Genomic DNA, 24,608 nt, shown 5'->3' on the forward strand with positions numbered 1-24,608 from the left:
TGTCAGCAACTTCCCACCAAAGCAGGCAGGGCGTCCCGCGGTTTGCAGCTGCGTCTGAACACGTGAATCCACGTCCTCGGAAGGCTGTGACGCGTGTTAGTCTCTAAGCTGCTAGAATTAAGTTCACCTGGAACTTGCCCTAAAGCTTGAAGAGTTCCTACAGGGGTCCCCGGGTCCAAGAAAGCCTGGGACCCTTGTGGCTTTGGCTGGACTCAGTGTCGAAGCTGCAGCAGCTCAGCTGGGTGCCCAGAGGATGGCAGGGACGGTGAGGACCAGCTCTGGGGAGCCGGACAGCTGGAGGGGGCACCAATGCAGATGGCAGGCGCCGGGGATGGTGCCCTAAAATCCTGGGGTCCAAACCCCTCCGTGAGCCCCTTGGGTCCCTCCAGCTGACCCCTTTTCAAACTTGCCGAGAGCAACGCTAAACTTGGGGTCAGGAGCCTGGACTCAGGACCACCAAGGCTGCAGCGCTGCCGCCACAAAACCAGGGAGGTGGCCTGGCTGCTTCTTCCCCCAGCTTCCCTAGAACCATGTCTCTCCGCGGAGGGACCAGCTTCTACCCCCCGCTCCTGGAGGTGTTGCCCACTGCACCTCCACGTGCGTGGCGTCTCTGCCTCTGCCCCAGCTCTAGGGCTCTGGTCCTCCCCTCCTTGCCCCTCTCCTTACTGGCCTGTCACCAACCACTCGGGGGACCCTGGCCTCAGACTCCTCATCTTTCTCTTCAACGGCCCTCCCCCGACCGCAGCCACACCCTGCCCTGGACATCACCCCACCTCCACCGCTGCGCCCCCCTCGAGCCCGTCTGCCCGTCCAGGACCCCCTCCCTCCCCCCATTCCCCTCCTCCACCATGGGACCCAGATTCTACCCTCAACCACTGGGTCCCCTCGCCTCCTTTGCCCCAGGACACAGACGGGTTGCCCACAAGAAAGGACATGAGGATGAAGCCTGACGCTACAGCACGATGGCCCCTGAGGACATGGTGCTGAGACAGGCCAGTCACAGGGACAAACACCGCGGGGCTCACTCAGGCCGGAGCTGGAGGAGTCGGGTCACAGACCGAAAGCAGACGGGGCGGGGGCGGCCTGGAGGGGGAGCTGTGGAGCTGAGTTTCAGTTTGGGAAGATGAAGAAGGTGGTCTGGAGATGGATGGTGGGGACGGCCACACGACAACGTGAATGTGCTTAATGCCACTGAGCTGGACACTTAAAAACGGTTACAGCGGTCAATTCTGTGTTATGCGCACGTTACCACAATTTAAAAAAAATAAAAAGAATGAAGCCTAAACACAGGCAAAGGTGACCAACCTCCCTCGTGGGAAAAGCCCCTCTTCACCCCTCGGGTTCAAAGAACAGAAACACCTGGGGACACCCTGTGCAGGTGGGCAAGGGCGTGGCACGCGGGCCCCTTGGGTGGCGGTGGAGGACACTGCACGCTCGTGGGAGGGTGCTGGTGACAGACACACGACCCTGCCCGCACACCAGGGGTGACGCAGGCCACGTGGGCAGGAGGCTCATGGGAGTGACCGAGAGCCCCTCAGGGGCAGAGGTTAAGTGAAGGACGACACATCCCAGGGTGGGATGCTGGCTTGTCCCGCCACCACGGAGAGAGCGCCCCGGGGTGGGGGGGGAGTGAGCGTGACAGCCATTTGTACGCACGGCCCCCGTGCTCGCCCCTCCCTCAGGTCCTCCCCTCGGCCCTCGCCGGCCAGCTGGACCCACCCCAATGTGGAGGCACCCCTTCTTAGGACAGCGCCCGTGAGTCCCACGATGTCCCATCAGGCAGATGCTGATGGGCTGCATTAGGAGACACATCAAGCGAGGCCCTGGCCCGCACAGGGCCCAGTGGCGGGAGGCCCGCCACCACCTCTGCAGGGGACATAGCCTGTACCCAAGCAGGGCGCTCCCCTCCAGGCTCTGCAGCTCCAGCCCTGCCTGATTGGATGGCTGGCGCTTAGGATGCAGTGCCAATCAATTATTCATTCCTGCCAGGAGCAAACGCGCCGTCCCTGTCCTATTATAAAGCATCAATAATACAAGGAGCTGGGAAGGCGAGGGCTCACAGCCACATCTGGAAGGAAGACCACGCTCAGGTGCTTGGGGAGAAACCCACAGGCCACCAGATCTGGCGTCCACTCGGGCAGGGCATCCACAGCTGGTGTGGTGGGGGGCTGGATGGCTCTGGGCTTCTTCACTGACATCAGGGAGGATTCAGGCAGCTGTGCCCACAACGGAGAGCCCGGCAGTCATACCTGGCCAGGAGGGGACCACAGGAAGCCCACCTCCCCCGCTGCATGCCCGCTGACAAAACACAAGCTTCCAGAAGGCAGGGCCTGCTCACGCCTGGTTCCCACCAGAGCCGCGAACCCCGCTGAGGAAACTTGCTCTCCAAATAAAGGGCGTCCACTGACAGGCCCACAGGGGCCACTGTCCCCACACGGGCTGATGAGGCCCAGCCTGGGCTTGGCCAGCTGCCAGGAGTCGATGACACGCACTCTGAGACGGCCAAGCAGACCGGCCAGGCACCCAGAGGCAGCTGCCCTCGGGCCAGGGGTTAGCAGCTTCCAGACAGCGCCCTACAACCCCTCGAGTCAAACCCCCTGTGATCAGGCTGTGTGAGAAGTTTGCCGGTCACCCAGAAAGCCAGTGAGGAAGGAAAAGAAAACCGGCCAATGGACAAATTATCCTCAGTCCGGGAATAAGCCCCCATCAGTGAGGCTGGGGGAGGTTTGGGGCGAGATGGGGAGCAGCCCTGTCTGTGTCTGACCAGCCTGGGCAGGACATGGTCTACCCAAGCGCACGCTCAGCTTGGCCACCTGAGGATGGGGACAGCCTCCACCCCCCAGCGAGGGACCTGGCATCCGTGGCCACACAGTGGGGAGGACACTCTGGTACTCACAGGGTCCCTCAGCTCGTCGCTGTCCCGGGGCGAGGTCCGAGGTATCTTCAGGGGTGTTTCGTCTCCGCATTCGGTGTCCGAGGCGTTTGGAGACTCTGCTAGATCAAGGAAGTCATCTCTCTTGTGACCTCTGAACCTGATTTTGTCCAGCCTCCTTAGCATGTTCAGCACTGAGCCCCTCTGCTTTACCTTAACATGACGCTCGGAGCCCCTGCAAGACAGCAAGGCGGGGGGGGCACGGTCACGTGGTCAGCCGCCCGCTGGCCACTGCCCTCCCACACACGGCTCCAGGCCCCAGCCCTGGGCTGCCACCAGGCCCTGCCCTCAGGGAGCAGCCAGTCCCACTATTCAGGGACCCCGGGGCCCACAGGCTCCAGTCTTGTGCCCACCAGGTCAGGGCCCTCTGTCACCCCTCCGGCTGGGCTGGCCGCTGAGCTCGGACCCCTGCTGCCCACCCAGGCCAGCTCCCCCGAGTGCCCCACAGGGCAGAAGGAAGCCACGTCTCTCGGTGGGACCTCCCAACGCAAAGGCGGAGCCAGCCTGGACCAGCAGGGGAGCCGCAGACCCTGGGAAGAGGGGGCTGGGGAGGGGAGGGGGAGACACCGTAATGAGAAGCGGGGAGGGCCGGCGCGCCTCCTCCCAGGCTCTAACAACCGTCAAGACCCACGGCCACGTGCACGCCCAGGACAGCCCTAGAACGCTGGGCCTCAGGGTGTCTCAGACTCCCTCCGGGCCCCGTCCCCTCGCTCCACCTGGCCCCACTCCGAGGGACACGGCCCAGGCTGCCCCATCGACCTGAAACACCGTCCTGCTCGCCTGGGTGCCCTAGCTCTGCTCTCAGGACCAGCTCAGCCTCACTCGCTCCGAGAGATCTTCCCACACACGGCCAGTCAGGAGCCCAGCGCCCGCCCACCTGCCTCCTGAGCACAACCCCCACGCTGCCGGCGCTGGATCCCTCCAGCCTGGAGGGAGGGCAGCAAAGGCCTGGTGTGGTGTCTCTGTGTGCTGGCACGGAGGACACGTGTAAGTTCAAACACACGTGCACACCAGGGATGGATGTCTACAGGGGTGCCCACTCCCCACATCTCTGACCCAACCCGGCCAAGAAAGCCCAGTGGGTGGGGCATAGTGGCCCTTCTGCACATCCAGCCCACCTCACTCCCAAGCCCACGGCAGGGGCCGTGCGGCCCAACCCCGGTCCCCCCAACGTCTGCAAGAGGCCCTGGGTCCCTGCGGGGCAGGGACTCTGGACACACCTGGGCTCAAAGCCTGTCCCGCCACTTCCCACCTTTCTAGGCCTCAGCTTCCACCTCTGAAACGGGATTAACCCCAATCGGGCCAAAGTGTCCCGAGAATTTGAGATGACGCACAAGCACAGACTACTCAGCCTGGACCCAATAAACAGCTCGGTGATTTCCTGCAGGGCGGGCAGGAAGTGGGGTGAGCAGGGTGGAATCCATCAACTCAGCCCGAACCGCCCCAGTTGGGACAGTTTACGGAGAACCACGAAGGCAGGGAGAAGCACTTCCTGTTACGGACGGTGCAGGCTCGGAGCCGTTAAATCATGTTAAATCACAGCCCAGGGTGCCTGCCTGCAGCCCTGTTTACCCGCCCCACCTGCCAAGGGGCCTCCACTCCTCCGGCGTCACTGCTCAAGGCAAGAAAGCTTGTGAACAGTGGCAGCCCGTGAGCCCCACATCAGAATGAGCCAGGGCTCCGCTCTGCAAGGACAACGGAGACTGCAGCACATCGGGGGAGGGTCTGCAGGTGCTCCTGGGACAGATGCTTCTCGGGGCTCATGTGGAACACTAAGGTGGCCTCATGTAGCCTAACCCTAACCCTAACCCCAGTGCAAAAACCACAGGAAACCCACCGTCCCCTAGAGTCCAGGGTAGCCCAGGAGTGGGCAAGGCCACGGGGCTGGAGAAGCCGGTATCCCTGCTCACGTGGCGGGAAAGGGGCACATGGCCGGCCATCTAGAAAGATATCCACGTGAGAAGAGAGAACTTAAGTCCCTAGAGAGAGGCTGACAGTCTACATTAAGAGACTGAAAAAATAAAAAGACTCAAGTCAACCAGACAAAAGTAAATAGACATTTGTTTTAAAGCTGCAATGAGGGGCTTCCCTGGTGGGGCAGTGGTTAAGAATCCGCCTGCCAGTGCAGGGGACACAGGTTCGAGCCCTGGTCCGGGAAGATCCCACATGCCACGGAGCAACTAAGCCCGTGTGCCACAACTACTGAGCCTGCGCTCTAGAGCCCGCGAGCCACAACTACTGAAGCCCGCAAGCCTAGAGCCCAGGCTCCCAACAAGAGAAGCCACCGCAATGAGAAGCCCGCGCACGGCAACGAAGGGTAGCCCCCGCTCGCCGCAACTAAAGAAAGCCCGCGCGCAGCAACGAAGACCCAACGCAGCCAAAAATAAAATAAATAAATTTATTTTTTTTAAAAAAGCTGCAATGAAACGGGATACATGTAGCAAGCCAGGTACATGAGAACTAATATTTTTGTTGTGAGACAATCTGAACAAATTGGTGAAAATTAGAGGACCTTGGTACACAGACCCATAAACTCCCTGAGCAAGAGGAAAGTTACCCAGTCCTTGTGCAAAAGCCTCCAACTTCACCAAAAAGGAAACAAAAGCCAGCGATGTGGCAAAGGCAGCAGGAAGCATGAACATCAACGCCCTCTGAACCAGTGATTCCCGGTCTTGAGATCCGTCCCAGGGGCAAATCCAGCACGTGGAGCGCATCTCGGCAGCACCATGGCCAGGCCAGGAGCTCTGAGCGCCATGCGGGATGCACAGATGTCCCTGGGAGTCTCAGAGGCGGTGACAAAACGTTGCTGCACCGAGGTCACCGTTACGGACAACTGGCATCTACACAGACCACAGGTGACACAGGTCCCTACTTGAGGCTTGCGGGTGGCTGTGAAACTTCTCTCCACGTGTCCCTTCCCATTGCTTTTCTAACTTGAAAACTAAAAGCAAACCGGACAGGGGAAGTGCAGCCATGTAAAACCTCCTTCCTTCCGTTTTCAGAAGGACCTGGGGGACCCGTCCTTCCCCAGCGTCGGATGGAAGCGGGACAGAGGGGATGGGCCTGCTTCCCTCCTTGCCGGGTCCCATCAGGCGGTTCTCCTGCCTGGGACTCACCACCCCGCAGGCTGGAGCTGCCTTCCTTCCTGATTCAGCCCGGCAAGCAAATGACGTGGCCGCCCGGGGAAAGGGGACAAAGCGCCAAGTGTCCGCCCTGCCACCATCAGGATGCCGCTCACAACCCACGCTGCCCCAGCACCGAGCCCACGCGCCCCCCTGCGCAGCGGGGCCCCTGCTGGTAGCTGCCAGCTCACGCCAACCCGGCTCCTCCCGACAGCTAGCCGCTCACATCAGCCCTCGGCGAGGGCGGGGGTCCCTGAGGGCCCGCTCCGTCCCCACTGCCCTGCCCCCAGGCCCCTGGGGCTCCTGGAGAGGCGAGCAGTTCATGCCGCTGCCCAATAAGCACTGGGTGCCAGGACGCCTGACCACCCCTCCCAGGCAGGTCCGGGCTGCGAGGGAAGCACTCCCCGTCACACACCCCGCCCCCGGGCTGAGGGGCGGCCCACCCTAGCCCGGGACAACCTCATCTCAACTACACCGCCGGCCAATCCGGTCACCCCCAACTTCCAGATGAAGATGGAAGACCGACACGAATGTCGTCCACGGACAGTGAGAGGGGGGCCGGGGGCCGGACACCAAGCGTGACCCAGAGCAAAGCTCTCCCCACAAAGCCAGTGTCAGCGGACGCCGTCTCCACAAAGCTCACCTGCACCTTCCGTCCAGGGGCTGCCATGTATCCCACTCCCGCCCCAGCCCCCATCCAGCCTTCCCTGGATACAACCAGCCCCCAACTCCCTGCACACCCACCGCGCACTCCCCACAGACCCGGCCCCTCCACGTGCACCCACAGGCCCCGGGGCAGCTCCCTTCACGCCTACCCCTCAAGGTGGGGCAGCCCCTCAGAGCAGGACCTGCTGCCCCAGCTCCCCGTACCTCCACGTGGAAGTAGACGCACTAGGAGACGCTCCCTGTGGCTACTCCAGACCCCCGCTCAGAGCTGCGACCTCTGCAAGGAACCTGCAGCCACAGAGGCAAGCAGACCGAGGGACAGGACGAGGGGAGCCTCAAGGCAGCGTCCCTGCGCCACGGGCCCTCGGGACACAGGACTGAGGCCAGCTCTGGCCCCGGGACACAAAGCACGCTGCTCTGGAAACCCGCTGAATGGCTCCTGGACACACAAAGGCCACAGTGTCTAGGGAACACTGGACTTGGAAACCACAAAGGACTTTACTTTCCCTCCCGGACCAAGATTTAGAAAAGAGTGGTTCCTGGTCCAGCACTTGCCACGTCCCAGGTCCCAGCCACTCTCCTCGCTGCACGGGGCTCGTGACCCCCAGCCAAGCTCCCGTCTGCGTTCAGACAACCAGCTCAGCCTGGCTTCATCCCCTGTTATCTGGTGGCTCTCCTGCTGATCCCAGGATAAACAACATCCTTTTTCCCAAAGGAAGCAACCCTTGTCCTAAGCCATATTCCTGGGGAGTCACAGATGTTGAACGAGGCCCACGACCCTCCTGCCACCCCACTCGAGGCCAGTCCCAGCCGGCCACCCGGCCCTCTGCCAGGTCTCTGTTCTCCAAGAAGACAGCCCCAGAGGCCCACAGCCCTGCAGCCACGCCCTCAGGACCAGGACATGCACACAGCTCCAGGGCAGCCCGTGGGGCCCCGTGCCGGGCCAGCCCGCCCGGGGAGCAGTCTGGGACACCCGAGACCCAGAAGGCAAGGCTGACCACTGCCCCCAGTCATGCCAGGCTCTAGATGTTGGCTCACGCCCAGTGACCCACGGGTTCCCCCAAACTCGAGGCCGGCCAGGGAGCCACTGCCCCGACCCCGGATCCAGCCTCAGTTAGCGGGACCCCAAATGTTCAGACGCTCTGCTGACTGCACGGCCACCAGCCTCCCCATGAGCTGGACTCCGGGTGACCCACTGTCTGTGGGACATCTCATTGGTAGCTCCACTCTGCCACACTCAGCTCGGAGCTGGAGCCTCCACGAGCCCTCCTCCTGGGTGGCACCTGTACCAGCAGCTGCTCAAGTCAAAACCCTGGAAGGAGCCCTTGATCATGTGATCGCTGCACAGCCACCTACGGCGAGCAGGGCCCCCCGCCTCCCAGCCAGGCTCCACACCTGTGCTGCTCTGCCCCCGCCCCACCCTCCAGCCCATCCGGGTCTGGTCCAGGCAGCCACACACCTCACAGAGCCCCTTCTCCAGGTGGCGGGAAACCAGAGTCCGGAGGATCCCGCCGAGACCACTCCCAGGGCTTCCCCCACTGGGCTACAGCCCTGCTGACCCTCGGGGGTCCTCCGGCCATCACATTTTGTTCCTACTGCGGCGCCCAGCACTTCAGGCTCGGGGATGTCCCCGTGCCAGTTCCTCCTCTTCCAAGTCCCCGCCTCAAATTCGATCAGCCCGTCTGGTTTGGAGTCCTGCAACTTCCGGCGAGCTCCCTGGTTTAGGATCTGTGCCCCCAGCCCCACCGGTTAGCATACATGCCTGAGGGCAGGTGCTGAAGGCGCCCGGTCTGTCTCAGCAGGGCTGACACACGCTGGCCATTCAGTGACAGAGGGGACGTTGCACAAAGGCGGGGCCCCCACGACTGGGCCGTGAGGGCCAGGAGAGCCAGGTCCAAGCCCTGTGCAATGAGCCACCCAGCCACAGAGGCCTCAAAGCAAAGGGCTGTCCCTGGACTTTGCCCTCAGTCCTCCTGGTGAAGCAGGAAGTCCCTAAATCCGTGAACACTTCCAGAGCTTAACTCCAAGGCTTCGACAGCCTGAGGCATTTCTCCAGGAAGAGGCCTGCATTCTTCAGGGGCTTTCCGTCCTACACAGGTCAGGCCAAGACGGGCCCTGTGCCAGGAGCGGAGTTTTCTGCACTGAAACAGGAGAGCTGCCCAGGGTCCTGCTGGCTCCGTGACCCCGCCACGGTCCAGGGTGGCCGGGGGGCAGCCAGTCAGGAAGAGCAGGAGAGCTGGGAGGGCCCTGTTGAAGCTACCACACCCTCCTGGGAGCTGGGACCATGTATGCCCTAGCGACACCCCTGGGCACAGACATACAAACATTTATTATAATCTCAGTGATAAAGACGTGTTGCACGTATACAAATAGTAATAAAACGTCCAACACTCTTTACTGTAAAGTCCACACAGCCAAGTGATGCCCACAGGATGCCTTCACTAAGCTGTGCTGAAATCCTCCCTCTGGTCAACCAGGACTGCAGCTGACCCATAAATAAGTGCGGTTCCGGCCTGACTGCCGGCTGACGTCCTTGTTTACGTGAACAAGACACAGCAAAGGTGGGAAAGGAAGGCAGAACCTTATTCGTTTGTCTAGGACAGGAGAGATGTCCTTGCTGAAGCAGACGATAGTATTCTAACAGGAGGAGGTTTCCTCAACCTTCCTGTGCCTTCGCAGTGAATGAGACGGAAGTCACACGCTTAACCTTCACCTGCATGTCAGCATTTTCTCCATCACTTTCTTTAGTCTAGACAAGCAACAAAATGAGAGGTAAAACCCTAATCTGCAATATCTGTCCGTTTCCATGGTGTAACCACTCCCATCGTGGCCATTTTCAAGCCACCAAAGTGACGTCCGGCAGTGAATGAGCACACGGGTGGTAAGAGTTGCCCAGGGCCACCGGCCGTAGGATTTCCACCAGGCCCAAGAGATGCCAGTCACCTCAGGATCATAACCCAGTAATAAAACGTAGTGAAATAGTTCAGAAACGGGCACCTTCGAGCATTTAATATTGATACCTTTGCTCTCAGTATAATTTATCTAACTTTATACACTCTCATTTTATCGGTGGCCAGCTCACAAAATTCCTGAAAACTTCACCATCGGCTCTTGCAGGCCCTCGTGAGCAGCTCCAATGCACCGCCACCCCAATCCCTCCGTCCCAGGCTGTCTCGGCCACCCAGGGAGCAGGGCTCAGGAAACATCAGTGTCCCCGCCTGCCCTCCTCCTTCCCTGGCACAGCTCGGGGGCACAGGTCAAAGTGAAAGTCCCTGAGAGGACCGAAGGGGTCAAAGACAGCCCTGGGAAGCGGGACCCAGACCACCACGCTCAGGCAGGCCAGGGGGGCAGGGTAGGGCGAGTGCACAAAACAATGTGCTGGACCCGAGCCTCTAGGTGGGGCCCCATGAGCCCAGGGCCAGCGGCAGGGAGGTCAGGCGGGCACACTGTCTTCATGCCCTGCTCATTGCCATCCCGGCCCCCCTTGGGTCCCCATACAAGACACCAGGTCTCCCTGGCCTCGGGGACACTGTCCAGGCCATTCCCCACCACCGGGTAACACCCCATTCTTCTACCTCTGGTTCGGCATCCCCTTCCCGTGCAGCCAGGCTGCTCCCACCCTCAGTGACATCACCCCTGCTCGGGCCCCATGTCGCCATCACCTTGGCTGGGGGGCTGGAGGGCAGGGCGCCGTCACCTGTCAGGTCGGTTCCAACTGTCCTACATACTATCGTGTTCAGAGACACCCCTGGGAGCACGCGGGCTCTGCTGGGCTCTGGACATGAGCTAAGTCACCTGATGGTCTCGGGACCCCGGCTGCCTCTCCTGCTGACCCTGCAGGTGTCACTGACCTCCACGCCCCGGTTTCCTTGGTCACACAGAGAGGTTAATGGTAGTCCCTGCTCAGAGGGCAGCCGGAGGATGACGTGAAGCGCGCGGGGAAGGGCTCAGGGACCGCCCGGAGAGCAGCAGTAACCATGGGAAAAACTCAGACGCCACTTTCCAAAAAAGCGCTGAACAAAGGTCACTACCCTGCATTACTCTCCATCTCCACGGGCACCACTGGCACTTTACTTTCGGGGGTGCTGGGAGGGAGGGTAAGAGGCTCTGGGACATCCCAAGACCGCCCCCCGCCCCCGGTCAGCTTCCGAGGAGGGAGGGACCCAAACCTGGGGTCTGTGGGGACTGCAGACAGTGGGCAACTGTCTGAGAGAGTTCAGACTGGAGGCCCCGGGAAGCCAGAGGCCGCTTCAGAGAGGACGCAGCGTCCTCCGCCGGCCCTCAGGCACCAAGGCTCGGCTGCACTCCCAGCTCTGCGTGATCTGTGCCCTCTGACCCCAGCCCTGGACCAGCCCCAGAGGGTCAAGAGTGAGGTCTGCAGAGGCTGGTCATGCCCAGCCCTCCCTAAGCCTCAGCCCCCTGGCTTTAAGGTGGCAGTAAGAAAGAGTGGCACCTGACACAGGTGTGGGCTGTGCCTACCTGAGGACCCACCCTTGGGCACTCGGGCTTCAGTCCAGGCTCACAAGAGCACGGGCCCTGGACAAAAGCCCCAGGCGAGGGCCTGCGGCCCGTGCTGTGGCGGGAGCGTGGGCCCTCCACGGGGCGAGGACCATCCTCAGCACTGAGCCTGCGGGGCCCCAAATCTCAGGCAAGAACGACAAGCCCCTCTCACCACCCCAGGTGTCACGCATCCTGGTCACAACGCTGCGAGGGTAGAGCTGTTGTTAAACCAACTGACAGATGGGGAAACTGAGGCTCGGGGTAAGAGCCTCATCAGGAACATAAGCCAACCCTGCTGCACTCAAGCCTGCGCTGGCCCCAGGCACCCACCCTCCCCAGCACATGCCTCTGTTAGTGCATCCATCACGCTGTATGAGAGCCCACAGGTCCCCCTGCCTAGAGACCGAGCGGGGAGCCCGGCAGACTGGCTGCACGGCCATGTATATAAACAAAACAAAGCTAGCAGGAAAACCTAGGGTTTAGGTTTGTATAAACCTGTGCTGTATAAACAAGCAACATCAACTAAACAGTAGGAAACGCACACAAGAACTCATTTCTGGTGGAAGCATTCTTTTTTTCAAGCCTCTCCATCCCTCTTAGCATCCAGGACTGGGGAAGATCTAGCCAATGAGACAGCTGGGAGGAAACACCTTCCGGATTCCCAGTATTCATCATGACTTCCTGCCAGCGCCCTGGCCCAGCTCCTGAAAGCAGAGAGGCTCTGGCCCACAGCTGTCTGCAAACAGGCTCTTCTCCAAATGCGCCGCAGCCCCAGACTGAACGCGCAGGCTCGGCGAACCCACTCTGCAAAGGGCCCTGGCGGTAAATGTCTTAGGTGTGGCGACCACACAGCCTGTCACAAGTTCTCACTCTGCTGCAACATGAAACAGGTGTGGCTCTGGGCCATTAAGAACAGTTACGGAAGCAGGGAGAAGTGGGCGGGCCACTTTTGACACGTGGGCCATGGCTGGCTGTCCCCTTGTCTCAAGGCGATAAATGCCCAGCAGAACAAGGACTCTCAACTGGGTCCCAGTACTTACTGGCCCCCTAACAGGGAACTGGGCCCTCACTCAGCACTGGGGTCCCACTTCCAGTGACCTTGCCACTCTCACACTCGGGTATGGACCTTGTCATCATCAAATCTTCTTTAGGAAAGGGGCGAGGGCAAGGCGCCGCCTGTGCCGAGGGGCCAGGAGGATCTCAGGGAGGGAACCCAACACGTTGAGAGCCACTCTCTTCTGTCCCACCTGGGCCATGGGCCGGGGCTTCCCCCGCCCCGCCTTGTATCCCACCCGAGGCGGAAGGGCCAGCCTCCAGCTCTGACCAGCCCACCACTGGAGGCCACCATCCACACTCAGGTCTCAGGCAGGGCCTCTTGCTCTGCGGCGTGACAAGCAAAACAGTGAAAAAGACCTCAGGAAACGAGGAGCTGGCCCTCCCCACCCCTCCCGCCTGGAGCCCTCTGACCCACACTTCAGTACCACACACTGCCCCTCCCCCCGAGGGCTCCCCAGCTGCCCCACCCCTCCCCCCACCCCCAGATCACTCTGCTCGAGGGCAGGGATCCTGGCCAGTCCCCACCTCAGCGTCCGGCCCAGCACGTGGCATGACAAAGGATCAGTGGGTGAGGGAGGCACGTTTTAAAGGACGACCCGGTCCCTGTGTAAACCCAGCACCAAGGTAAACCCACGGGGCCTTAAACAGCCCCCGGGGAAAAAGGGCTTCGGGGGCACCTCCAAACCACTGGCCTGCCGCAACTTCTTCCTTTTTGGAAACTTGGCCTAGCTGAGGCCGAGAGCTCCCTCCCAGGGCCCCGCTGGACTCACCCGCAGACCAAGCCCCGGGACATTTACGGGCCCACGGGGGGCTGTCAATCACATCCGCCACAAAAGGCTTTCTGTGTTTAAAACGCCACCCAGCGCAGAGAAGGTAGAACCCGCATTTCCTGCTGAGCTGGCCAAGAAAGGAACACAGCCCCAGGCAGGGCCTGACAGCAGAGGTGCCTGGCTGGCGCCCTCACCTTATACCTCTGCTATAAAACTCACATCCAGTGCCAAAGAGGAAACATTTAAAAATAAATAAATAGACAGATAGATAGACAAACCCTCTGAGTCCTTTTCACACATGCTGCCCAGGTAACCGCCCACCATGGTCAGCAGTTCAGTCTCACGCAGATCTCCCGGCTGGGCTGACGCAAGGTGGCAGGTGGGCTGTGCTGGCACGAGACAAGCTGGGTCTAAGCGCTCCAGAGGCACGACACGTAGGGGGCGGGGGTCTGCCCTGGCGCGGCTCCCCATCCGGCAGAGATTAGGAACAGAGAGTGGTAAGCGGGCAGTGAAAGTCTCACGGGCTGGAGCAGAGGCATCCAGGAGTAACAGTAAGGACAGATCTGCGTGAGCATTTAACGAGCACCTACTATGCACCAGCTGCCGACGGTACCAGGATGCAGAGGAGGCTGCTCTCGGGAGGTGATGGCTAGTCCTCGGGCTGACAGCACCAAGGAGGCCACCGTGGGCTGCAGAGGAAGGCACCCTGGACAGAGCGCCTACGCCAGAACAAGCCAGAAGGAAACACTGGGGACGGGCGGGGGCAGACAAGGCACTCGGGTTCATCTGGTTCATCTGGTCATGGCATGGGACAGCAGGGGAGAGAGGGTGGCCTGACTGGGCCGGCAGTTGCGGAGCCATGCAGGGCGCGGATGCACTGGTGGGAGGGGCGAGGGCAGGGATCGCCCAGGATGACCCACCTCACTCTTTACTAACAGCCACGCTTTGTGGAGAACAAGCACATGCTTGATGCTCCCAGGCCTCACCTCACTGAATCCTCCCACACCAGCCTCCGGGACCCCGGCCCCTCCATGCCTTGTCTCTGGGCCTGGCACATACTAAGAAGTTAATAAACATGAGCTGCTACTATTATGGGGCCTCCCTTTTTTAATGAGAAGAGGAAAGTGAGGTGCAGAGAGCGAGGTCACAGCTACTAGAGGTGGAAGATGGCATCCAGGGTCTCGTTCCTCCCGCCCGCCCACCGGGTCCTGCTCAGGGACCTGCTCGCGGGACCAGGGAGCCAGGCTCTCGGTGGTCCGGCCTGGTTGGCAGCAGAGCTGGGGTTCACCGTATCCTTAGCAAACACTCCGGCCCGATTTTCAGCACGCACGACCAGAAGCGTAAACCACAGCCATGGCGACTACAGAAAACAGCACAGCAGTTCCTCAAAAAATTAAAAACAGGGGCTTCCCTGGTGGCGCAGTGGTTGAGAGTCCGCCTGCCGATGCAGGGAACACGGGTTCGTGCCCCAGTCCGGGAAGATCCCACATGCCGCGGAGCAGCTGGGCCCGTGAGCCATGGCCGCTGAGCCCGCGCGTCCGGAGCCTGTGCTCCGCAACGGGAGAGGCCACAACGGTGAGAGGCCTGCATACCGCAAAAAAAAAAAATTATAAACAGGACCACCATATGATCCAGCAATCGCCCGTCTGGGTATTCCAAAAGAACTGAAAGCAGGGGCTCAAACAGATACCGGTACACCCATGTTCATAGCAGCACAATAGCCAAAACAAGGAAGTAACCCAAGTGTCCATCAACCAGTGAATGGATAAACAAAGTGTGGTCTCTACATAAGGGGGATATTATTCAGCCTTAAAAAGGAAGGAAGCATTGACACGTGCTACAACCTTGAGGACATTAAGCTCAGCGAAATAAGCAGGTCACAAAAAGACAAATACTATATGATCCACTTATATGAGGCACCTAGGAGTCAAATCCACAGGGACAGAAAGTAGGATGGTGGGGGCCAGGGGCTGGGGGACGGGGATGGGGAGTGAGTGTTTCATGGGGGGAGAGTTTCAGTTTGGGAAGATGAGGAAGTTCTGAAGACGGGTGTACGTTAACTGTGCACTAAGTACAATGTGAATGTACTTAATGCCACTGAACGGTACATTTCAAAAATAGTGTAAATCTTATGTATATTTCACCAAATATTTATTGGTATAGTATTATTTACATATATTATGTTACGTGTATTTTCCATTTTACGTATAAAGAGAGAGGAAAGGAGGGGAGAATGGTCACACAAAACCCTAAAATGATCTATAAACTTAACGTGATTCCCCTTAAAAGAATAACAAAAAAGTTTTAGAGGAAGCAAGAAAAGCTCAGTCTACGGCTTATAAGGAAAAACCAGCCAGATAGCCGGGACAATTCTGAAAAGCAAGAGTGATGAGGGGAGACTGGCCCTGCCACGTAATAAAACACGATGCAGCTACGGTCAAAGGTAAAAGTGCGATGATAGCACGTGAATACACGGCAGAGCCGTGGAACGAACGAGAATGTACAGACACAGACCCAGACCTAATTGGGATCAAAGGGGCCTCCTCAGAGGGGAGACACACGTCATTCAACAAATGATGCTGGGACATCCCGAGCTTTGTGGGAAAAGATAATGCTGGAACCGTACCTCACACCCCCACGAAATAAATTCAAAATGGACCAAAGCATTGAGTGTAAAATAAGGAAAGTAGGGAAGGAGCCAGGGGGGCCATGGTGGGGGGAACTCAGAACCTGAGGGCCAGGCAGGGCCTTTCCAAAGCAAGACATGACACATGATAAAGGAGACAACAGATTACGCAAAAACACATTTCCGAAAGGCGAAAGCCTCCAAAAACAGTCAAAGATAAATGGTAACCCTGGAAAACGTATTTGCAGTACATATTATGAAGGATTAATTTGTCTAATGTTGAAAAACAGCCCAGGAGAAAAATGGGCAAGAGATACAGACAGCCCATAGCAAAGGAAAACAAACAGTTCTTAAATATATGAAACGGCAATCAACCTTCACTTACAAACAGAAAAATACAAATTAAAATTACATCAGGAAACCATTTTCCTAACAGACTGGCAGAGATGCAGCATGTGGCTGTCAGGACAGGCAAACGGGGTGTCGTCGTCCCCCGTCCCCCGTGTCCCGTCCCCACCACCTCCCGCTTAGGAAATCCAGTCGTTTCCAGGAGTGTCTCCTACTCACACTTGCAAAACGACGTGTGGGCGAGGTCGTTTCATTCCAGTGTGTACGCCTGCTACCTGCCAGAAGCGTGGTGCTGCCCCTGTGTCCTGGGGAGAAGGGGGTGGGTAGACTCAGGCAGGACGGGGACCCAGCGCAGGCTGCAACCCCTTCTGAACAAACTCCTGAATGTGTGGACTAGGCCACATAACTGAAGTTCAAAATTAAAATTTTAAGGTAAAAGAAATAAGAAGGGTTCAAATAAAATAGAAGAAAAAAACAACTTTAAAAAAAGCCCTCACTCTCCACTGCAGGGACATCTCTCCTGGTTCTCAGAGTGTGGTCCAGGAGCCCTGGGGGTCCCCAAGACCCTCTCAGGGGGCCCAGAGGTCAGATCTACTTAACAGCAATCCTCAGACATCGTCTGCTTTCCGCACTTGCCCCCTTGAGGCCCCACCGGCTACGGGGGTGATGGTGGGGGCCCAGAGGATCCAGCTGTCTTTGATTAACCAGACCCCGCCAAGGCCTGCAAAACCACCAAATGCCCCCTTCACCACTAATTTCCCCTTTTGCGGGAAAATAGTGATTTTTTTAAAAACAAAAATATGCTATTTATGTTAACATGCAATGGGTTTACAGTTGGCAGTTTTCGATAAGTAAATATTTGTACATTTCTTAGTTTTAATTTCTCACACAGGGAAGAGCAATGGCTACATACCACATAAACAGGCTTCCTGATGACTTCGCTAACTCACGATCAAAGGGGTTGCGAGACCAGAATCTGAGAAGCCCTGGCCTGTTCCAGTGCTTCGGGGAAGAGATGCGGGGATGGGCTCGGACACCGTGCCCTGAGGGTGCCCCCATCAGCCCCCTGCTCCCCATGACCTCAGCCCTGGCCCTGGGCAGCTGCGGCGGGGCCCCGGCAGGGGGCTGTGTCCACGGGCACAACCCCAGACCCTGGGTGAGGGGAGAGGCAGAGAGCCGGCCACGGGCATGCGTCAGGCTGGACAGCAGGCCTGGCCTGGCACCTATACCCAGCCGCGGTCCCCAGTGTGCCGTGCAGAGCAGCCCAGGGCTCTCACGTGCACCACGCCCCGGCCTGGCCTCCTCAGTGGAGGTGGAGCGCCGTGGACTGGAGGCCCAGCACCAGGAGAGGGCACGGCCGATGGGGGTGTGAGGGCCCGAGCCATCCTGCCCTTGGGGGAGACCCTCACAGTGACCTGACATCCTGCCGCTAGGAGAACAGGAGACTGCCAGCACCCAGGTGACACCTGTGGGAAGGGTTACAAGCTGGTGGCAGCGTTCTCGAGATCACGGGCACTGCCGGCCTGGAGAAATCAAGGCGTAAAATAGTCCATTTCCAAAAGAGATGCTCTGGAAAGAATAATTTTGTGGCCAAAGGGCTCCTCTCTCCACAGGATCCTGTGACAAATTGTTCTGTAAACAGCAAGCTGTGCTGGTTGGTGCCTTAAAGGTAAGATGAGATTTGCAATCATCCACTTTATTGGCTATTCCATGGGGAGAAAGCACCGCTGGTAGAAAGATGCACCTGGGATTCTCCTAAATCAGTCTCAAGAGGAGGTCCCCACGTGGGCAGAGCCTTCGGACAGTCACTTTTCTACAAAGGTAATTAAAGCAAAGCGTGCACTTGCTTCAGGAGAACAGCCGTGGCAGAATCCATCAGCCTGTGTGGCGATGATGTTTTAGGCGGCTGATCTGTGGAAACGTTTTAATCCCCATCTTCCAGAGAACTGAGCGAATACGTTAAGTGCAGGTTACAGCATTAGGTGACATTAACTCTTAAAAAAAATGAATAACCCCAAGCACAACCATGAAAATCATGGCTCACGGTCTGAAAAGCTAGTGGCCGTCTGCGTCCTACATAATTAATGATGCCACTACCAACGCACACGGGCGCAGCCCCAGCCCCAGCCCCACCTGCTGCCGTAGGTCCCAACGATCCACTCCCTGTGTGCTAGGGACCCGCTCCACCTCCGGACGTCCCCACCGGACCCCACACCTCAGCCGGCCCCATCCCCACACTGCCTGTCACAGGACCCTCTTCCTGTCCAACACGCCCACCACCCCCGGCGGCTGCAGAGCACTGGGCCGCCGGAGACCCCCACCCCCCAGCTCACAGCAGACCCTCCCCACCGGCCTTCAGGTGAGAGCAGTCTCACCTTCCCGGGACACACCTCCCTGGGCTCAGGACTCTGGCCCATTCACTCCTCTCCTTTCAGTCCGGGCCTGGAATAGCATAGCCCACACAGCTGATAAGGACACGGGCCCACACAAAGCCTGTTCAGTCCTCACTGAGCAGTGAGGGCAGAGGGGGGAGGGGAGAGGGGGAGGGGAGGGGGAGGGGGAGGGGAGGGGAGAGGGAGGGGGAGCTCCTGTTTCTGACATCAGGTATTCCTGCCCCTCAGAGCTCAGCACTGTGCTGCTCCCCCCACATTGGACCACAGGGTCTCCCCAGCCACCCCTTCCCACCCCCTCCCACCTTACAGTTGAGGGTGTGGCTTTCTGGACAGACTCCTCCCCCCAGGCTGTCCCCCTGCAGCTCAGCTAACCAGAACCCCACCACCTGGCCCCCCCAAGCAGCCTGAATCCAGCCTCAGCAAACCACAGCATATCAGACCCAAACCAGCATTTCATCTCAAGAAGTGGGGGGAGGGCTTCCCTGGTGGTGCAGTGGTTAAGAATCCACCTGCCAACGCAGGGGACACGGGTTCGAGCCCCGGTCTGGGAAGATTCCACATGCCATGGGGCAACTAAGCCCGCGAGCCATAACTACTGAGCCCACGTGCCACAACTACTGAACCCATGCATCTAGAGCCTGTGCTCCACAAGAGAAGCCACCGCAATGAGAAGCCTGTGCACCGCAAAGAACAGGAGCCCCCGCTCACCGCAACTAGAGAAAGCCCGCGCACAGCAACGAAGACCCAAGGCAGCCAAATATAAATTAATTAAAAAAAAAAAAAAGAATAGGGGAGGGGCACTTACAGGGTCTCCTGTCAGGATGCACTGAAAACAAGGTTCTATTCCTTGTCTGATTAGAATCGTCAGGCAACAAAAACCAGTGAGCAAGATAAAGACCCCCCCACACCCACGTCCCTGGTCTCCACTTATCAAAGCAGAAGAGAACCAAGCATCTCGCTAGAATTTTCATCAAAGTCTGACCATAAAAACAGTCACTGCCAAACCCTTAATGAACTAAAAACCATAACTCATCAGAACGTACCACGTTCCACTGCATCCGAAAAACAAGCTGTGAAAGCAGATAAAATGGATAAAAACTTACATTTCATATAAACTTGCCCTGAGAACAATAACCGGCAAATAAAGCTGTACTTGTTTTCGTCCTCATGAAAACCCTGCCAGGAACCACCTGAAACCCCAAGAGCTCACTCAGTGGGGTTCCTCCAGATGGAAGCAGGAGCACAGCTCAGCGCGTCACCCCACTCCCACACGCGGCAGAGGCTCCAGATCACTTCCCTCTGGGAAAACCCAACATCCCACGGAAACAAACCCTCACAGAGCTTTGCCTGCGCAGGTCTCCTGCCAGGATCAGCACGCCAAGAGCATCCAAGGAACCTTCTCCGTCCGCATGCCTGCTGGAGCCCCCCTCCTGGTCTGCAGCCAAGGGGCCCCCGGGTCTGGCCCTGGATTCCCAGGGGAGGGCAGGACCCTTTGAAAGCAGGCGTGCAGACCTGGCGTAACCAGATAAACAGGTTGGCAACACTGAGAAGGGTGGTTTCCAGTCCCACCCCGGGGAGGCAGCTGAGCCCATCCTGCGGCATCAGGAGGCCTTCGTGACAGTGGAAAAGGCCCGGAGATGACATAGCAATGCCACCCATGGGGCCGAACCTCCCAATTCCAAAAGGGAACAAAATCCCATCAGCTGGTTCAGCCGAGAAGTGAGGGAGAACCTGGAAGCCCCTGCCAAGCACACACCCCCATGGCCCCAGAAGGCCCGGTTGCACCCCCAAAGGAGAGGGGTGAGGCTCTCTCAGCTACCACACACGTGCTGTGGCAGGTGGACCACGACCCTGCAGGAAAGGCCGCCCTGACGTCCGTCATCCCATCACACTCACACCTGTGCAAGCTGGCAGCTCTGGCCTCATCACCACGAGGTAACAGGTAAGACTCCAAGCCTCTGTCTCTTCCTGGGGAGCTGGGCCGGGCACCCGGCGGCCTCCTGGCAGCAGAGGGGAAACTGCAGCTACCTGGCCCCCGACCTCCCCTCAGAGTGCTGGACCTGCGCACGCAGGATCCCCACCAACTCCACAAAGGGCCTTTCCCTCGAGTCCATCCACCTGGGACGTCAGCTCAGCACAAAGGGCACGCTCAGCACAAAGGGCACCGGAGTGGCAGAGGCGGGCTCATCAGTCCAGGCTGTGAGGCCCCGAGGCTATCCGCTCCTCCCCTCCCCCGCCACGAGCTCGGAAAGGGGGCAGAGCATTTAATGGCCGCTGGCTGGGGACACGTGGCCCATCACCCCTCACCCCGGCGCCGGCGTGGGCAGTGAGGGCTGGGGGTTCTCTCGATGGCACAGGGGACAGTCAGCCAGAAGAGCTGCTCCCCTGGCGACTGCCTGGGTGGCTCGGGCTGGGGGGTGGACACAGGGAGGGGGCGGGGGGCGGAGGCGGGAAGAGCGGCCTCCACAGCCGTGCCAGTGGCTGAGCCTCCTGACGGGAGCTGGTTTTCCTCTCAGGTTCCCCACTCTGGGACCCCGGCGCCTCCACCAGACCCGGATCGTCCTGGGCATCACCACCTCCCTTCCCAGAAAGGCAGGCAGCACCGACCGGCCCCGCCACAAGATGAGCATCAGTGGTGGGAAACCCTTCACTAAAGGCAGATCCACAGCCCAGGACACTGGAGTCAGAAGAGACACCCTCACCAAAACAACCACATGGAAGCCCTGTCCCAGTGGCCGGTCCCCCGGATCACCGCTCACGCTGTCCTGGAACCCTCTCTGCCCCGTCCCGCACCTTCCCTGACACTTGCAAACTCACCCTCTGCACCTGCCGCCTCAGTCCCCAGGTGCAGGCAACACACCTACTGCGTACGCATGTCTGGGCTGAAGGGCACATCCCTCTGCGCTTGCTTTGCAGGCCCCACCGGGCGGGGGGCGAGGACGGGCTTCCCTGGAAGCTTTGCCTCTTGACGGCCCCTCAGGCCCCCGTGACACCCCAACGAGGCCAGGTGTGCAGGTCCCCCAACCTTCCCCTCCTCTCCCAGGACCAGGGCAGCCCCAGCCTCTACCACCAGCCCTGACCTCCTCCCCAGGCCATTTCCATACCTGAAACCTCTGGAAACACCTGCCCTCCCTGGGGTGATCCCCAGAGGTTCCTCACCACCCCCAGGGAGGCTCTACCTCCAAGAGGCTGGGAGCCTCCCCACTCACCTCCCCCAACTCTCCTCTGGCTGCTTCTGGCCTCTCCCCTACACCCCACACATGCCTGAACACACCTGGTGCCTCGTGTGCTTCCATACCTGCTCTGCCCAGACCATGTCCACCCGTCCTTCAAGATTCAATCAGAAGGAGAGGGGCAGGGAGCAGGACCCTCCAGGGACCAGTCAGACCCCAGGGATGACGCAGCAGTACTGAGACAGCGGGGTGTCGGCCTGAGGAAGGCACATGAGGAAACGAGGTAGCCGGAGCTGGTGATCACGGGCACGGAGGCTAGGGGCGCACAGCTGAGACCTCGGGCTCAGTGATGGGGGTGATCGGCAAGGCCCCAGCTTGTGCTTCGGGGGTGAACTCCAGGGTGCCTGTTACATTAAAAATAACTAAACAGGGCTTCCCTGGTGGCGCAGTGGTTGAGAATCCGCCTGCCAATGCAGGGGACACGGGTTCGAGCCCTGGTCCGGGAAGATCCCACATGCCACGGAGCACTAAGCCCGTGCACCACAACTACTGAGCCTGCGCTCTAGAGCCCGCGAGCCACAACTACTGAGCCCGCGTGTCCCAACTACCGAAGCCCACGTGCCTAGAGCCTGTGCTCCACAAGAGAAGCCACCGCAATGAGAAGCCCGCGCACCACAACAAAGAGTAGCCCCTGCTCGCCACAACTAGAGAAAGCCCGCGCGCAGCAACAGAGACCCGACGCAGCCATAAATAAATAAATAAATAAATTTAAAAATAAATAAATAAATAAATAAGCAGACAAGAGGCTCCTGAAGGACCAGTGAAGGCTGCACACCATGACCCAAGGACTATGGCTTCTCCAATTCGATGCGCCTGAGGTCCAAAAATATGAAAAAAAGAAGATTCAGCCCGTAAGTCTCCCCTTGAAAGTCTGCTCCAAGCCCATATATGCCGCTCCGGAAACTCGGCCACGTAGGGCGGCGCCAGCCCCACACCTGCCTCCCCGCCCAGGGATGTTCCTCTAAGGGACACCGCTGGCATCCAGCAACCTGCCCTCCGCGTGCGGCGGCCAAGCAGCTAAGAAGCCCCAAGAACATCTGCTAAATGGACATGGGCCACAAATCCCTCCTCTGCGTCTGTCTGAAGGCCTTGCGTGAAGAGCGCACACAACCAGCACACCTGCGGTGAAGCTTCTGGCTGAGCCCGAGGTTGAGGGGAGAGAGCTGGCAGGTGGAGATCCAGCCACGGCTCCGCCTCAAGTCAGAACTCATGGGGACGCTTTAAACATCTGTCCCAAAAGACTGACCTTCTGCTCTTGGTGAAGGGAAAGGGTCTGTAAATCAGTCAACAAGGTTTCCAGGTTTCTTCGGCAGAAACGGTATTTTCAAGCATTTGAGAACAGTGAAGATAAAATCAATTCCTTTATGTTTTTCTGTCCCAGTGATTTCTTTTTTAAAAACCTACATGCAGAGTTCTAATTTAGGTTATGTTGGTGCACAAAAATAATCCCAGAGTAGGGTTTATATCTTCTAATTATACAGAATTTAGGACAAAATATTCATGCAAGTGATTCTGAAACACTTTATAAATAGGTCACAATAGGCCCTCTTTATTGCCAAGAGTTTTAAACTCAGCCCAGCAGGGCCAGCCTCTATATGCAGAACCAGCGACAGGCGGGAGGCCAGCAGCACAGTCCGCGGTGCCGGCCACATCCTGGGAGAGCGGGCCTCGGGCCGGCTGAGAACCGGCCTGACACTGGTTTGTAAAAGCCAGTGGAGGGCTGGTCCCCATAAACATAAGCAGTGGAATGCAAAGACTCTCAGGATGGAAACCTGCTTTGAACTCGAGTCTCCTGCTGCTGTAGGATGATGCAGCTCCTCCCTGGATCACCGATCCAATCCAAGCGAAGAGCGAAATCATTCAGGAGAGAAACCGAACCGTGTGAGGCTGGGGCTCAGCATCCTCACTACCACACAGTGCAAACAACTCACTTCACTATTTTTAATCATACAGTTAAGCGGTCAATTATCAAAGATACACACTTGCGAAACGGATGGTCAACTCAAGTCGGAGGGGGGGCGGGGGAGGAGTGGCGCTGGGCCTCAGGGGACAGGCATCAGCAGGCTCCCCTCAAACACGCCCCAATGCCTTAGGCCAAGCGCTGGGCACACGGGAACGAGTGAGATGGTCCCTGTCGGCCCTCACGGAGCCCAGTTACACTGTCCGGTAGATGCCAACGGACCCTCCCCATCCTCCATGGCCATGGCTAACTGTAGGCTGCAGGGGCGGGCGGGGGGAGGGAACTCGGGACTTGTGGGGGACGTAACCAGGGACGTCAGCCTGAGCCCTGCTTAGCTTTGGCAAACGTGGAGTCAAACCACAGTCCATTTGCTGATGCAGCAGCAGTTAAGTCCTGAATCGGAGAACGCAAGAGGAAGAGGGATTTCATGGCCACGTTGGCCCTGGATGAGGGAGGACATGCCAGGGAAGCAGTCACCTGCCCGGGCCCGTCAGCTCCAGGCACCCAGCTCCCGTTCCAGGCCCCTGCCTTCTCCAGCCGCTTTTCTAAACTGGAAGCCTCGCAGGACTTCCCCAGTGACCCAATGGTTAAGACTCCAAGCTTCCACTGCAAGGGGCGCGGGTTCGATCCCTGGTCGGGGAACTAAGATCCCACGTGCCACGTGCAGTGCAGCCAAACAGCAAAAAAATATAAATAAATAAATAAACCGGAAGCCTCGCCATCCTCCTCAGCTGTCCTCACACAGACGCTGCGGGCACGCCCTCCCAACCTCTCCCGCCCCTACCCCCCACCCCCGGTCCAGGCCTCCCCCACCCCCATCCAACACTTGTTTCTCCCTCCCCTCCCCCACCAAGCTGCCCGAGCCAGGCCAGTCCCGAGCAACAGCAGACGACCACCGACTGGCATCCGCAGCAGCAACCCCAGGCCTGGGTCACAAACACAGTGACAGCGATGTCCCAGCCCCCCAGGGTCACCTCCCCTGGGGGTTAAGGAGTCCCCCAC

The 24,608-nt window shown here is 58.8% G+C and overlaps 1 protein-coding gene across 5 annotated transcripts in view; it reads right to left on the minus strand.

The window, feature by feature from the left end:
- GRAMD4 (GRAM domain containing 4) overlaps window positions 1-24,608 on the minus strand; it is a 78,068-nt gene that overhangs the window by 41,167 nt on the left and 12,293 nt on the right. For 3 of the 5 annotated variants that reach the window (XM_060113346.1, XM_060113345.1, XM_060113349.1), the window contains exon 2: window positions 2,897-3,107. In XM_060113346.1, the coding sequence (XP_059969329.1) occupies window positions 2,897-3,107 (211 nt within the window). The remainder of the gene's footprint in view (window positions 1-2,896; window positions 3,108-24,608) is intronic. The other 2 variants (XM_060113348.1, XM_060113347.1) reach the window with 1 other exon arrangement.

The sequence above is a fragment of the Mesoplodon densirostris genome, chromosome 11 (assembly GCF_025265405.1).
Source record: "Mesoplodon densirostris isolate mMesDen1 chromosome 11, mMesDen1 primary haplotype, whole genome shotgun sequence".
Lineage (NCBI taxonomy): Eukaryota > Metazoa > Chordata > Mammalia > Artiodactyla > Ziphiidae > Mesoplodon > Mesoplodon densirostris.